At 34.9% G+C, this 15590-nt stretch overlaps 1 protein-coding gene across 1 annotated transcript in view; it reads right to left on the bottom strand.

The window, feature by feature from the left end:
* The window catches only part of CNTNAP4 (contactin associated protein family member 4), a 241731-nt gene that overhangs the window by 159589 nt on the left and 66552 nt on the right, over positions 1-15590 (bottom strand). Inside the window, exon 3 of the mRNA XM_009561651.2 lies at positions 8429-8622. Coding sequence (XP_009559946.2) covers positions 8429-8622 — 194 coding nt within the window. The remainder of the gene's footprint in view (positions 1-8428; positions 8623-15590) is intronic.

The following is a 15590-nucleotide window of genomic DNA, read 5'->3' as shown; positions in this document are numbered from 1 at the left end:
AAATAAACTTGAGGTTTTCTCTGAAGTTCAATGATCAAAGTTTCATAAAAATTTAGGGGTTTCTCCTTGGTTAATTTTAAACTTCAGGGGTTGTACTAGGCATAAAATAAATCCATACATAATAGAGACATGCTTCCAAAGGAAGTCTGAAGTCAACTTCTTAAAGTATTTTGGCTACATCCAAGAGAGTGGCTGGGCTAAACTGAGAAGTTGCGTGTGAGGTGTGCTACTACTTTCTAGTTCAGTAGACCTTAAGAAAAATAAACACCGACCGTTCTGTTTATGAAGATGAACTGTTTTTTTTCAAAGACAACTTGATTTCCTCAGGTTATCTGCATAGTTCACAATTTGTCTGTTGTGAAAAACAGAGGGTAATATTTTCCAATCCATAGCACATTTATTCATCTATCATAATCCATTTTCAGACAAGAAAATATGTTCAAGCACAAACTGCTCATATTAGTATGAGAATGATATGATCAGTATAATATCACTCTAGAACAGCCAGCACCTAAGAAGCAAAGAACTAAACCATTCATTTCTAGTTGTAATATTTCCTATAGTATTTTCCACAAAGTAGATATTATAAAGTCATTGACCTTATGACAATAATAAGTAGAAACAATCTATAATAATTCAGCATATATCAAAGTGAATTATTTTCATGAAAATATAGTGTTACACCATCACTATATCTAGATTAAGAGATAATCAGAGGTCAAGAGAAAATAATTACCTTCATGGAAAACTACCATTGTTATTAAACCAAATTAGATAATAGTATTGCTTTTTCCAGGATCTGTGCACATTAGAAGTATAAACTCATGCTTTGGCTTTTATAGCACAAACTCACTAACTAAAATTGCAAAGAAAGGCAAAAGCAATGAACCGGTTACTTGCTGTTTCTCCTACTACTAAATACAGCAAATTGTAGTCGCTCTTTTACTGCTTTCCCTAAGAAAATCATGATGAAGCAGGTGACTTAGAAAAGCAGTTCTGATCAAGATCAGCCTCAGAATCTGACTCTAGTGCTAAATTAACAGTTTATGTGCACAGCTGTCTTTAAAACAATGAAGCTACACACTAAAAGTATGCTTCCAGAGCTTTTATTCATTAAGACAATTTAATAACTGCAGTAGCAGCACATACATTAGAATTTACATATGGATGTCTAACTCTAGTAGAACATTTACTTCTACATGTTGCTGAATTTGCATATTTTCAAGGCATCTTGCTGTCCTTAGATAAACATGGTTTCTTTAACTCTGTGCATAAAACTTTTTGTGCCCGGACCTGGATTGCCATAATATTTGCAGTGATACATAAGTAAGGTTTATTTTTATGTAAAGTCTCTTGATTAGGAGCTGTACAATCAGTTTTCTATGGTGGAATATATCTGCATTTGTAGGTGTGGGTATACACATGTACCTATACCAAAACATTGCTTGGGTTGCAGGGGAAACAAAATAGTCAGCTTTTGTGTCATTTTGTGTTTCACCAGTTAACCAAAAAGATTTGAAAATGTTATTCAATTTACTATTTCTGATAACTACAAAAAATAAGTAGCTGCTGTGTAACCAAAGAGATAGGGCAAGAAATCAGATGTTACTAGAAATATCCAGATTAACAGGATGCTTGGATTTTTTTCCCCTAGAACTGTGCAGACATCAAAACTGACCCCTCATAATCTTTTTCAAATTAAATTAACTTAACCATTTTCATATCTCATTTGGTTTCCCTACACATAATTTTCTAGTTCATGGGGTACTGTAAATGTATTCATCACAGTGTCATGAAATTAGTAACTCTTCTGGAAATTCATTTCAATTCATTATTCTGAACTTTTACTGAGGAAGGCCTGATCTCAACACTTGAGGTTACTTAGTTGGGGAATTTAAACATATCATTATGATCTGTGTACATATTGAGAACAGCTAAAGATATGTTCCTGAATACTGTAGCGAGCTGAATAAAAATCACAAGCTATTTCTAAAAGCACTACTCTACAAATAATTTGAAAATAGCTAATTCATTTATGCAAATCATACTCTGCCAACAGACAATTCTCAGGCAGAAAATGAAAACATTCATTGAATAAATTATTAGTTATGAATTATTCACATGTCTCTGTTCTCCTCCTCACATCAAGTGAAATAACAGACTAAGCAAACGTTTCAGATGACTGAATTCAAGAAATAGCTCAGTATCCAACCCTTTGTCACTGAGCCTCATTTTTCTTATGTCAGATGGGATTTTAGATTCTTATTTGGACACATCTTGGATGGATTCAGTGGGAGATAACAATGCCCACTTCCAATGTTCACATCTTAATTAGAAACATGCGTCCCCTGCCACCGAAAACACACATTCCTCCTTTTTCCTTCCTCTTTCCACTTATGGGCAGTGACATTGCAAAGATCAGACAGGTCCAATCTATTGATACATGGCTCCGTGGTAGGTGTCCCCTTAATAACTTTGGTTTTTTTGGCAATGAGATGGCCTACACGGCACCAGGTTTACAGGGAGCAGATGGGAGCCACCTTTGTCAAAGGAGGAGCAGGGTCTTTGCTCAGGAGCTGCACGGCTCATTGATAGGGCTTTAAACTAGATGTGAAGTGGGAGAGGGATAATATCAGGCTTGCCTGTGATAAGCTGCAGGAGGACACAGAACGATTGGAAGGATGAGGTGCTGGTATGGGTCCTTCACCTGTTTCCCAGCCGTGTGCTAGGGATGCTGTGACACAGCTGAAGTCCTGTGGAGATGAGTGGGAGGCTCCTGAGATAGCAGGTGAGAGGAAGGAAACTTGCACAAAACACCTTAAAGTAAATAAGGAGTCCTCCACTAAGAAGGCAATACGGCAACAATACAAACACACAAAGCTTGGGAAACAAACAGGAGGAGCTGCAAGCTACCACGCTACCAGAAAGCTACCATCTAGTTGCCATCACTGAAACTTGGTGGGATGAATTCCATGACTGGAGCGTGGCTATCGATGGCTACAGGCTGTTCAGAAGGGACAGACCATGAAGGAGGGGGAAGGTGTTGCCCTCCATATCAGAAAAGGGATAAAATGTGAAGAGCTGTCTTTGAAGAGTAGCCACGAGCAGGCTGAAAGCTTGTGGATTAGAATAAAAGACAGAAGAACCAAAGGGAACCTTGTGGTTGGTGTATACTACAGGCTACCTGATCAAGGAGAGCCAACCAATGAAGCCTTTCTTCTTCAACTACAGGAGCCTTCACACTTGCAAGCTCTCATCCTACAGGGGGGCTTCAATCACCCTGACATATGCTGGAAAAGTAGCATGTCAAGCAGTAGGCAATCCAGGAGACTCATGGAGTGCATCAAAGATAATTTCTTAATCTAGCTAATAGGGACCCCCACCCAAGGTGATGCAACACTGGACCTGATGGTCACTGATACTCACCAGTGACATCAAGATGGGAGTCAGCATGGGCTGCAGTGATCATGCAGTGGTGGAGTTCAAGGTCCTGAGGGATATGGGGCAAGCGAGGACTATAGTCAGGACCCTAAATTTCAGAAAAGCAGGCTTCCAGCTTGTCAAGGAGTCACTCAGTAGGACTCCCTGGGAAACAAGTCCTCAGGGACAAGGGGTAAGAACAGGCATGGTAAATATAGAAGGATGCTTTCCATACAGCACAAGAGTGCTCAGTCAGCAGATGTAGGAAATCAGGCAGGGAAGGAAAGAGACCAGCGTGACTGAGTCGAGACCTGCTGGACAAACTGAAGAACAAGAGCAAACTGCACAGGCAGCGCAAGCAGGGACACGGAACCTGGGAAGAGCACAGGGACTTGGTTCTGAAGGGCTGGGCTCAAGAAGGCAAGGCGCAGCTGGAGCTGAACTAAGCTGCAATATTTTTTTTTAACCACTTTTTACATACTAGTGCACTTTGGAGTTTTTACATATGAATTACTTAGTCTAACTGTGATGGTTTTCTCTTTGAGCATGTTGCAGAAAGATAGAAATCAGTTGCAGCTAAACTGTTATGTGTCCTTGAGTCACATAGTTAGGTCAAGTAGTTGAAGCTGTTCTGTTGGTAGTTTTTTGGTGGAAAATGCAAGATCTATGACAAATACAGGCATGTTAGAACCAACTGTGTTGAAGTCAGCACCATCTGTCCTACTTTAATTCTTAGATAAAGAGGTTCTTTATTTTCTATGAGTAGCAACAGAAAAAGTGACACACTAGTCTGCATCCTGAATCCACAACATTTGGAATCTGTATCTAAGGAAAATGTAGTGATGGAGTACCCATTTTTATTACCTATGCCTTGGGAAGAAAATGGAGTAAATACAAAGTTGTTTTAGTTCAAAGAAGTAATTAAGAGAAGTCTTAATTAAGGTATAGGTACAGTGGTTTGCTTTTACAGTGAAGCAGATTGTTATTAAGAACAGTGACTGTTTTTTTCTTTAAGGAAAAGGATCGTATCTTCTAACAAATGTGAATCCTTGAGACTTAGGAAGAGCCCTTGGCTTCAAGGAAATAGTGAAGCAACTCCACACTCTTGAACTGTATGTGACTATTACAGAATACATGAGACTTGGTAGTCCTTAATCTGGAACATTCCATAATGATGAGTCATTTTACAGCACAGGAAGTTTCCGAAAAAAAAATATAACAATTCAAATATTTTAGATGAGGAAGTTGGTCATATGTGTAGCAATGCACATGCAACAAATCACTCAACATTCATGCATTTTATTCCATACCATCAGAGTAGTAACTGTTAGAGTGAAACTACTTTTATGTGAACTCACAAGACTGAGAAAACTGTAATAAATTCAGCTAACATAAATAAAATGGAAAATAGATCCAGAATTCAAATAAACACACAAACACACACAGATGTAAAAATACTTGTGCATTGCAAAGATTTGTCTTTAAAAACAGATGTTGTAAAAATAGTCAGAAACTTCCCAATTTATTCTTACAGGAAATACATACACAGCCCCAAATAAATAATATAAACTATCAAGTACGAGATGAGATCCTTTATAGATAAACTAAGAGTGCTAATAACTACTGTACAAATTGCTCAGGAAAATAATAGTAGTACTACTATTAAAGGTAATATTTATAAAGTAAAACTTTTCTTGGTGCTTCTTGAACCAAAGCCTAAGTTTGTCATACATTTTTAGTGGTGTTCTACCATATATCTCTTGAAGTTTGAAAGAAAAGAGGCAAAAAGAATTGTCCTTTCCAGAGTACAAAGCTGACAGCTTAATAAAGGTATGCAACCAATGTGAATTTTAGAGGTAAAAAAGAAAACTATGCAAAAGCTTGGGCTTGGGAAGGTGGGCGTTACTGTACCTGAAATTATACTACAGAATGGAGAAATTAGGAATAGGTTTAAGAGCATACACATAAAGAAAAATAACAACGTTCCGTGTTCAAAGACGTTTACATTACATTAAGTAAAATATAAAATTTGTTTGAATTGGTCTCTTTCCTCTGTCCAAGAAATACTTATTTTACAATCAATAACAACTATTTCACTTGAGAATTATATCTTGACCAGAACTATAAGAACTTCTAAAAACATGTAGATTTTGATCCTATGAATGAAAAAAAGCCTGAAAAGGCTTTATATATAAAATATCAAAAGCAGTGTAGAAAAGACTTAGTAGTATCTTTTAAAAATGCATTGATAGTCATGTCATTGAGGCAAGGAATCAAAATGAATGTGCAAACGGTGTTGGTTTATATTTTTCAAACTAAGAGAAGAATTGCTAGAAGCCCTATACCTAAATACACTTGACAATACTTAATCTGCCATGAGAGTAGTCCTAGTAACTGTAATGGAGTCTTCCAAAAGTATCTTTAGTAATTAAAGGATTTTAAACTATAAATCAAATCTATGTGAAAGATAATGTTCTTACAGGTATAAGATAGCAAGTAAGGCATGCATTTATGCCATCAGTAAACTACCAATGAGAAAGCTGAGATCAAGGTATATTGCATGGGTAAGATAAATAGTCACCGTGATTCCTTCTAAATCAATTCCTAATATGCAGAAAAGTGAAAACAAATCATATTTAGCAGCCACAAGAGGGGAAAGAGGTTCATCTCACCTAACTTTAGAATATCTACATCCGAATTCAGCACCACTAGGCAATGAAGAATTTTATAGATGGGGGAAGTATAAGACAGTTGTACATGATTAATTTTGAAATAACAAAGACATCCAAGGTCAGAGTAGCCAGCCTTAGAAAAGACTACCCTTTTGACAGATTGTTAAGAAATTTTTTATAACTTGATCATTTGCAGATGCCTAGATAGTCCTCCATTATATCTCAATTGTTATAAATATTTTACAGTCAGTGAAAAAGCTGTATCAGCTCCACTGACAAGAGGAACTTCAGAACTTTAAGCTAGGGTAAACCATAAGGTGACAAACACAAAACAAAACCAACTTCTGAAAAGGACAATGAAAAGTAGGGAGGTGTGAAATTTTAGAGGACACACGTATGCTATCTACTTAAGTTTATAAAGAGTGGTTATAAAGAGTAAATCCTTACATACAGCGAAGAATGCTGAAGTACTTAGAGCAATGCAAGACCCTCAAAACTGTGTGTCTTCTGTCTTTCTAATACATTGCACTAGTCAAGATAAAAAAGGATAAAAATTACTTCTAAGAAGCAATCTTGTAATAAGGCAATAACTTGGTTAAAAAGAGGATAGACACACAGCAGGTATCATAAAATGTGGGATATTCTTGCCTGAAATGAACTATAGCACTTCATTTAAAAAGACTTAACATAAATAGAAAATAGTCAGAGAAAATCTATAAAATAAATAGAGATTTAAGAGTTTCATTCCAAGACTACATCTATGCATTCGTTTACAAAAGAGAAAATATATTCCCCTAGAAGCAGAACTCCTAAATAAAGATACATAAAAAAGATCAATAGACTATCCTTGAAGTTGATGGTTTATATCCTTGAATTATGCATCACTGCCTGCAAGCCATACTTCCAATCTGCATTGCGATCATTAAAGTAATAATTTCTTTTATTAAGTTTTGAGATAATGGAACTGAAGCCTTATTTTCCCCTCTCCTACAGATCTAACAGTCTCCTTATCCCAATGTTTGTGTCAGCATTCAACAATTTTTGGAACCCTCGTTTGATATTTTCCTAGTGGCAATATTCAGTAACTACCTATATCACTGTTTGCAATATCAATACAGGATTTCAAAAGAACCCTCACTGAAAAGACCAAGCAACTCTATCTCTCAGATTTGTTTTATCACCCTGTCTGGAGATGAACAAAGACAATATTGCAACAGCTTATTCTCATTTAACATTTGGAAGATTGTTTTTCTTTTCTCATTCCCTACAACCATATGGATTAGAAACTCATTTATTTCTCTTTGTTATGAAAACATAATCTGAAGCAGAACTATAAATTCAAAAAGAAGGATAATTATGCAACAAGTAAGCCAATGCATAATCTCATTATACCATAGATAGGGTCTGACAATAAGAGTGACAAGAACATTTTGAATTAAAAGTCAACAAAATTAAAATGCATAAAATGAAATACTTCTTAACATAATATTTAACTGCAGCAAAAACCAAGCAAAGTCTACAGCTTAGTAATATTTAAAATTAAACAGCTGTTTGTATGTGGAGTATAGAAGTAACCTAAAAGGATAAAATTGCAGACTGCAGGTACCAATATTCTTCCTTTGGTTCAAGATGCTAATCATCAGGGATCAAGGAAATATGCAATTGTGGTCTAAAACTGTATCATTCTATTTTCTATTTTTCTATTTTAGACATTGTCTGTCTGGTATTGCCTGTCCTTTGCTCACAATAAAATTCATGTGAATAGAAGGTGACAAGCATAACAAGGCTTATTAATTATTATTATAGTAAGAGACAATTGAGTTAGAATAGTAGAAAGGAGACTGAATTAGATGGCCCAAAATTAAATATTGCTCATTATTTATTTGTTTTCAAATAAACTGAGATTTGTTTAGTTATGATTTTGATTATTGTTGTGTGTTGGGTTTTATTTTTACAATGATATTAAGTGTTCCAGGAAAAAAAAAATATTACTTTTTTTTTTTTTTTATCCTAATTAAAAGGCAAATTTAACATACTGGGATCAATACTTTGGAAAACAACTTTACCATACAAAAGAGACCATGTAGTACATTTTTAGTACTCAGAATATGTCCTTGAGACAGTTAATGGAGTAATGCTAAGGCTAGGTTTCTGATGTTTCTTTAGTTTTTACAGCCTTTTATCTTGTTAAAAGCTAGATTACTTCATGTATTTATCTAAATACTTTCAGTGTAGTTCTTTATATTCCACTACTTTGTTTATATTGCCAACAGTGTACAGCACATGTATTTTAAGTCTTCTGCAGAAACTTAATTTTCATTATTGATAGAACATACCCAAGTGCTTTCTTCTTGACGATACTGCTTCCAGTTTCGTCCACCATCACTAAACATTAGAAGGTAGCTTGTTACCCAGTCGGAGCTCCCATAACCACCTTGAGTAGCAACAGCAGTAATCTCAGTTCTTTCACCAAGATCAATTTGAAGCCACTGATATTTATTGGACACAAGTGGAGACCAGCCACCAGCACCTTAAAAAGAATGAAAAAAAAAAATAAATGTATTCCTAAAGGTAAAAGTTAAAGCAAAACTTGTATATTAATTAATTTGAGCAATCTGATCTACTGAAAGATGTCATTGTCCAAAAGAGATATTTGAAACAGGATGACCTTTAAAGGTCCTCTCCAACAGAAATCATTATATGATTCTATGATTCCAATTCAAGATACAGTTGCACTAAAACTGCCCTGATAACATTTAGCAAGTATTATGGAAACTGATACTGCGGACTGGTTATACCTTCTGAATGTATTCACTCCCTTTTTTCTCTGACACTTTTAATGAATTTTACAGAGTAATTTTTGCAGTTAGACAAAGGCTCTTCAAGTCAGAAACTCAGAGTTTTATTTTTTTGTTTTATACATCTTAATTCCATTTCACATAGAAGAGATGTCCTGAGGTCCCATCGAACCTGAATGATTCTGCCTGATTCTACTATCTGAGGAATGGATATACAGATTTGTATCTGAAATGATAAAGCAGACTTAGATGATAAGTTTACATATGACTCTTAATGGAATTAACTAGTTCTTAGGTGAAATTGTAAGAAAATAAGACATAAATATCTGCAGCTTCAATCAAGAGACAGACTAGTTTGCAAAGATGAAGTATACATCAAAACACAGAGCTATATATAAAGCTTCTACAGTATTTCAACTAATCAGAAAGGCGTGTCAAAATGAAGACATCACATTAATCCAATTCTCTCTTGTCTTCCTTAATTTGCCTTTATATCCTCAGAAGAGGCTAATACCTTATCTGTTAAGTTGGGTGGAAGAGCCCAAGGGTAGGTCACAATCAATATCGCAAGAAAAAATATTGATTTACTAAAATATTTTGGAAAATTTGCATGCATTTAGACACTGCAAGCACCTGATGAGCTTTATTAGAAAAATGAGGTGACAATGAATGATAAAAGATCCATTTTGTAAGCACAGGTTGGGTTCTGCTTCAGACAAATTCACAAACCATAACTGTCATCCTGAAAAGTTCTTAAAGCATACAGATACAGAACAAGAACGCATGTATCTAGTTCCCACAACACTCAATAAACCCTCCATTACGTGAAAATACGTGCGATCAAATCTTATACTTGTATAGCCTTCAAGATGCATAGCATTTCAAAATAAAACATCACAGATTGTTTAATTCTGTTCAGTCATAAGTCAGGTTCATAATATTAATTCCTTTATGGGAAAAAAAATGAAAGAATTGTAGCTTAGGGATATCTAACTGTCATTTAGAGCTAAAATGATGGGAAGTCGTATAGGTGTTCATCGGGCACAAAAAGTGAGGTTCATGCTAAAGAGCAAGGTAAGTTGAAAGAGTGGAGAGAAATACATTAAACTCCATGTAGGTAACATTTCCTTTGTCTACACATTTATGAATGTAATTCATAATTAAGATGTAACACATTTAAATATATGGGTGGAGTTGAAGACAGTATTTTTTTTTTTCTCACTCTTTACCTTAATCAGAATTTAGAACTTCATGTAAATACTTTGAGATATTTTACCTTTACTCATTGAGTTTCTCTTTTTATGCATGTCTTCATAAGAGACAACAGTTCCCTGATGTATCGATAGCATTTTCTACACAGGCATTTTCTGTGGTTTCTTTATGAATTTATCATGGAGACTGTAGCTGAGTGGGGATTTGAATTTTCACTTCATTGGAATCATTGATAAAATTATTTAGCAAACTAATTTAAAAACAACCATAGTTAGTCCCAGTAAAGACTCTGAACTACAGAGAATAGAAACTGATATAAAGATTCTCCCTTTTGTATGGACAGCATCCCCCTACTTGTTCATCCAGCTCTGATTGCAGTTGTCTATGTTGTTGTGTAAACCAAGCCACAGTTAACTCATATTCCACCAGCTTCTTCACATGTAGTTCATTATACCATTTAGTCAGCATCACCATTTATACCTCTTTAAATTCAGTCAATTTTTGCATATTTAATCATAATAACTACAAGCAATACAGATAAGTAAAATAACAGATTTAAACTAACACACATCATAAAGGATGCTTGCCTTTGATTAACCAAGCAGTGTATTTCCCATATGGATCATTTAACAGAAGCTGATTTTAATGTGAAGCCAAGAAAGTTGCACCAGGGATAAATTTAGTTGCATATATTACAAAGCAGTTTTTCTACATGCAAGAAATTGACAACTGAGGCTTCCTAGGCTTAGGAAAGTCAAATCTAGTGTTTTAAAGCATCCAAAATACCTAAAATACCAAAATATGGCATTATTTCCTTTCTTAAGCTGAAAAGCAAGACATCCTCTTTCACAAATGGATTATTGTGAACTGTAGGTTTACAGTTAAGTAAACAACACAAAGGTTTTGTTCTCTGAAATTTGTTTACTGATGACAGGGATGGGGAGGAATATCTTATAAACTGTGTTGACAGATTGCTACTAGATGAGAACCCTCTTGGCCCCTTAGAAAAGTTTCCTGAGATACCGAACCAGGGAAGAGGTAGAATGCTAAGATCAAAACTTTGTCTTCTAGATTTCAGTTCTTCTGTGTTTGAATGAGGCAATCCAAGAAACAGAGATCATGCAGTTAGTAACTGTCATTTATACAGTAGCAAAATGCAAGAAAAGCAGTTATCGGGAATAACCTGAATAGCCAAAGATGCCAAACAGTGTAAATGACAACTTGGTCAGTTTTTCAGAAAGGCTATGCAGCAATGTTGTTCTGAATTGCATCTCTGTAATAAAAGACATGAATGTGATCATAAAAATTTGAAACCATGGGTTAACTGTGGCAAGAAAACCTGAGAAGATGAAGGACCTCAAGCTACGAATAAGAAATACGAGACACAGAATCATCTTTGAACACAGACAGAGGAAGTAGAGAGGGACTGCTAGATTAGAAGCCAGCTTTGCAATAAGTGCTCCATATATGAATTTTCAACTTAGTATTTTTCAACCACATGCTTGATAACTGCACCATCTTTTTCCTTTGATCTAAGCAAAATCCTGTTTCTTCCCATGAGATTATTTTCAAAACTAAGAAGTCTCTCATACTCATGTATTACCTATATATTAAAACTGTCATTAAAAATAGCTAATCCTAACACCTAAAAAAGACAAAAGGGCATTCAATGCAGTTAAGCTCAGATGCAGTAAAGTGCAGTTCTTCAAAAAAAGGTCATTATTGCCTGAAGAAAGGCTCATGTCTGACATGTCCCAGACAGAACAGCCTTGGTGTCTCCTTCTCTGTAATCTCCTCTCCTTCTTATGGAATTTAGCAGATATATTGTGCTCAGCTAAATTGTAAGAACAAAGAAATATCTCTAAATAAAGAGATTACAAAACCAGTAGGCTATGAATAGTTTGGGAATCTAAAATTTCTAGTAAGAAATTACTTTTTCATGAAAGAGACATATTATTCATTTGGATGAGACTAAAAGAAGCCTGTCACTTACCAGTTTATAGAAAAGACTCCATGGCTGTCCTTCAGGGCAGTGTCATGGTTCAGTATCCCTGCATAACTGGATTCTGCGGAAAACCACTCAATACCTTTACCATATCCCATCAATTTTAGTAGTGTTTAAATAACATAAATTGAATCTAGGAAACTAAATACTAGCTGAAATTGTCCTAATTATTAAGAACAACTGGTAAAACTAAGAAATACTGCCAACTTTACTCATAGCTTCTTGGCTGTTCTCTGGTCTTTTCTTCATATGCTACAAACTGCCAAAGATAGATTAAACTCAGTGTAAATACGAGTAAGAGTTACTATGTCACAAGAAGTTTCAGAGGCATGTTGGATCTGATGCAGCACGATAGAAGTCAGTAGGAAATGGTACCAATAATGTCAAAGTTTGCTCTAACTTAGTGGAGACAGAAGAATGTAGCTAACTTTATTTCATCCCTTTTCTGCTGCATTAACAGTAATTTAGGAGAGCGAGCGAGCAAGTGAGTGAATGAGTAAGTACCGTTTTACACTCTATCTTCAGGAGGCTTTGAAGACATTTCTTCTCAATCAGTCATTACATTAATATAACCAGGGAGTTGTTTTACAAAGGTGAATGTCATAGTTTATCAAAAAGAAGAGTTTATTGACAATGACTTAGACTTACCAAAATAAATAATAAATAAATATTATTTTTTTTTTAGAAATATTATGATGAAGCTGTAATTGTGTGGGATATAATCTGAGACCAAGTCATTCCTGCTATGTATTTTAAAGGGATTATCCTCCCAGAAGACAGATAGTAAAAAAATATCCTTCCAAGAGATTTCTGCTGGGAAAGCAGCTCCTGCTCTTCACAGACAATGCTTCTTAGGGTGCCAGTTCATTGCAAGGCATGCATCATCCTTGGCTGTTACTATTCACTTTTATTTGATTATTTCAGTAAAATATCTCCCTTACTATGAACCAGGGATTTCACATAGTTTGCAGGTACACACCCTTTTGGCACATATTCCAACAAAAATCCTAACACTAAAATTAAGATAGGACACAATCTGGGACATTGTTTCTTTCTTAGGAAAATGCATTCTTGCATTAATGTTGTTCTCTTTCCTTTCTACAGCCGCTAGTTATATCCTGGTTCAGGATGCTTTATTAGTAAGTCCTGATGTGTGTAAAGCTTGGGTCATTACTTCTCATCCTAAATCTTATCTCTTTTTTTTTTTTCTTCAGCAAAGTGGGGATTGTTTACATCTCATCATTGTGAATTTTGTCTGAAGAAATAATTTTCACAGGAAGATGATGCATAGAAATCTTTGTGGGGAAAACCAAAAATATAAAAATCTCATTGGCACCATCTTTATTTACACTGCTGCAATTAATAAGAATTCTCATTTAGAATTCTGTACTGATCTAATTTCTAATTGTGTATATACAACATTCTGCTAGCAAATATAAATCTTATGGAGTGAAAATGGAAAATTGTATCAATATTTGTTACAACAAAACTAAAGAATAACACAAATAATTCCAGTATGTTGTTCAGTACAGTTTAATAAAGTTACACAACTTCTTTCAGGCTAATGAATTTTTACATGCTCTTTACATAGCAGCTGCTTTCAGTTGACCACTTTTATGTGTTTTCCTTGTTCTGTGGTTTTACCCAACATGTTATTCTTCTGTCTTGCAATTTAAAGCCAGCACTAATAATAGTGATAGCTTTCATGGCCAAAAATATTTTTATATGGTCAAAGATGGGGTTTGGATCTTTTTCTTTCTTTCTGGTTGTCTCCTTTTTATTCTCTCAGATGTGAAATAACCACATAAAAAAGACTCTATAGAAACACATCAAACTTGGTTCTTTTTTTATGGCACACTGTTCACTTCAAGCCAGTGTGCCATCCCAATATTTTACTGGCTATGGTCAAACAACTACAAGAAAAGTAAAGCAAGATTTAAACTTTTTGTATTGGTCAGTTGGCCTCAGAACATGTGTCACAAGAAGAATGTGAGCATTTAAAATATATGCCCCTGTGACAATGTTCTGATGATGTTTTTCAGGGTAATTAAATGAAATTTTCTAACTCAAGCTACAGTCTTCAGTGATGTGAATTACATTGAAAAATACACATATGTATTTATATATATACGCGCCCAGGTTGTATTTCTTTGATCCAGACATTCATTTATAATTTGTGTTCCTGTTCCCTCAAACATAAATCCAGCACTTGCGTTTTAGGAAATATTGACCTTCATGAAGAGCAGATTGACACGGGTATGGACTGAAGTTTTCCAAGAAAAAGTGGAATAATATTTCAGACACTTTTATATTTTCCTTGAGGAATGGCACACTGTTTTGGAGTCTGTTAAACAGCTCTATCAGTGAACTGCAAAAAGAATGGCAGCAGATTTAAAAATAATATCAAACTAAATTTTAAATCTCTTTGCTATTTATAACTCAGTTCTAAGATAAACCTAGATAGATCATCTCCAGCCCTAATCAGCGGGAGTGATATGTATTATCTGCTAGAAAATGTACAGTGCAGCATCTCTGAGCAGACGACTGTATTTGTTTCTACAATTTTTATCACTATTTTAATCTCAGTCCTTGACGATTCACTTTCTGATAGTGGTACTTCTGAAAATTCTCTTTCAGCACCTGGAAATGCCAATTCACTGCTTTGACATCTGTTTTAGCATGTCCAATATAGTGCATTTAGTACAGCAAAGGCAACAGATAAGTTGGCACCTTCAGTCTCCAAGCCAAAATAATCTAAGTGTATATATTTAAAACGGAAAAGCTCTATTTTTTTTTTTTTTTTAATTATTGTGGGTATAAATTGTTACAGCTAGCAGCAGGCAAACAGCAGCCAACGCCATCTGGTTATTGGCCTGCATGCAGATTTGACACACACACGAAGAGAACACAACTTTATAACTCTGAGAACAAGTGTACTGTCACTTTCCTGGTGCTTAAAGTCCATTTGTGCTTACGTCCACAAGAAAATAAATATTCTACAATGGACTGAAGATTATCTATAAGTTAACTCAAATATCTAGTCTGATTCTATTTTGACTCTGTGTAAGGTACACTTCTCAAGAGTCTCAATAGGAATGTAGTTATGCAGTTCTATTTGTGTGCATGTGTATTTGCCAACTACTGGACCTGACAAACATAAAAGGATAAGATCAAACTGTTAAGAGCAATGTCCCCTATATCAACTGTATTTCCCTAATTTGGTGTTCCAGGTATGACTTCCAGAGCAGTGTTCTGTTCACTTATGCAATTTTATGTCATGTGATACCTATTTAGAAAATAGGCACATTCTTAATTAAACTATTTGTCACTCTACTGACATTTTTCAATAATTCCAAGATTATTTAGCAATTAATTTGTTTATATGTATAGTACCACAGTGCTAGATCCTTAGCAGGAAAACTAGTTTAGTGTATTTAGTTTTCCTTAAATTAGTCTATTTAGTTTTCAATATTTTTTTCCATA

The sequence above is a fragment of the Cuculus canorus genome, chromosome Z (genome assembly GCF_017976375.1).
Source record: "Cuculus canorus isolate bCucCan1 chromosome Z, bCucCan1.pri, whole genome shotgun sequence".
In the NCBI taxonomy this organism is placed as follows: domain Eukaryota; kingdom Metazoa; phylum Chordata; class Aves; order Cuculiformes; family Cuculidae; genus Cuculus; species Cuculus canorus.
This window is presented reverse-complemented; position numbering and strand designations above follow the sequence as displayed.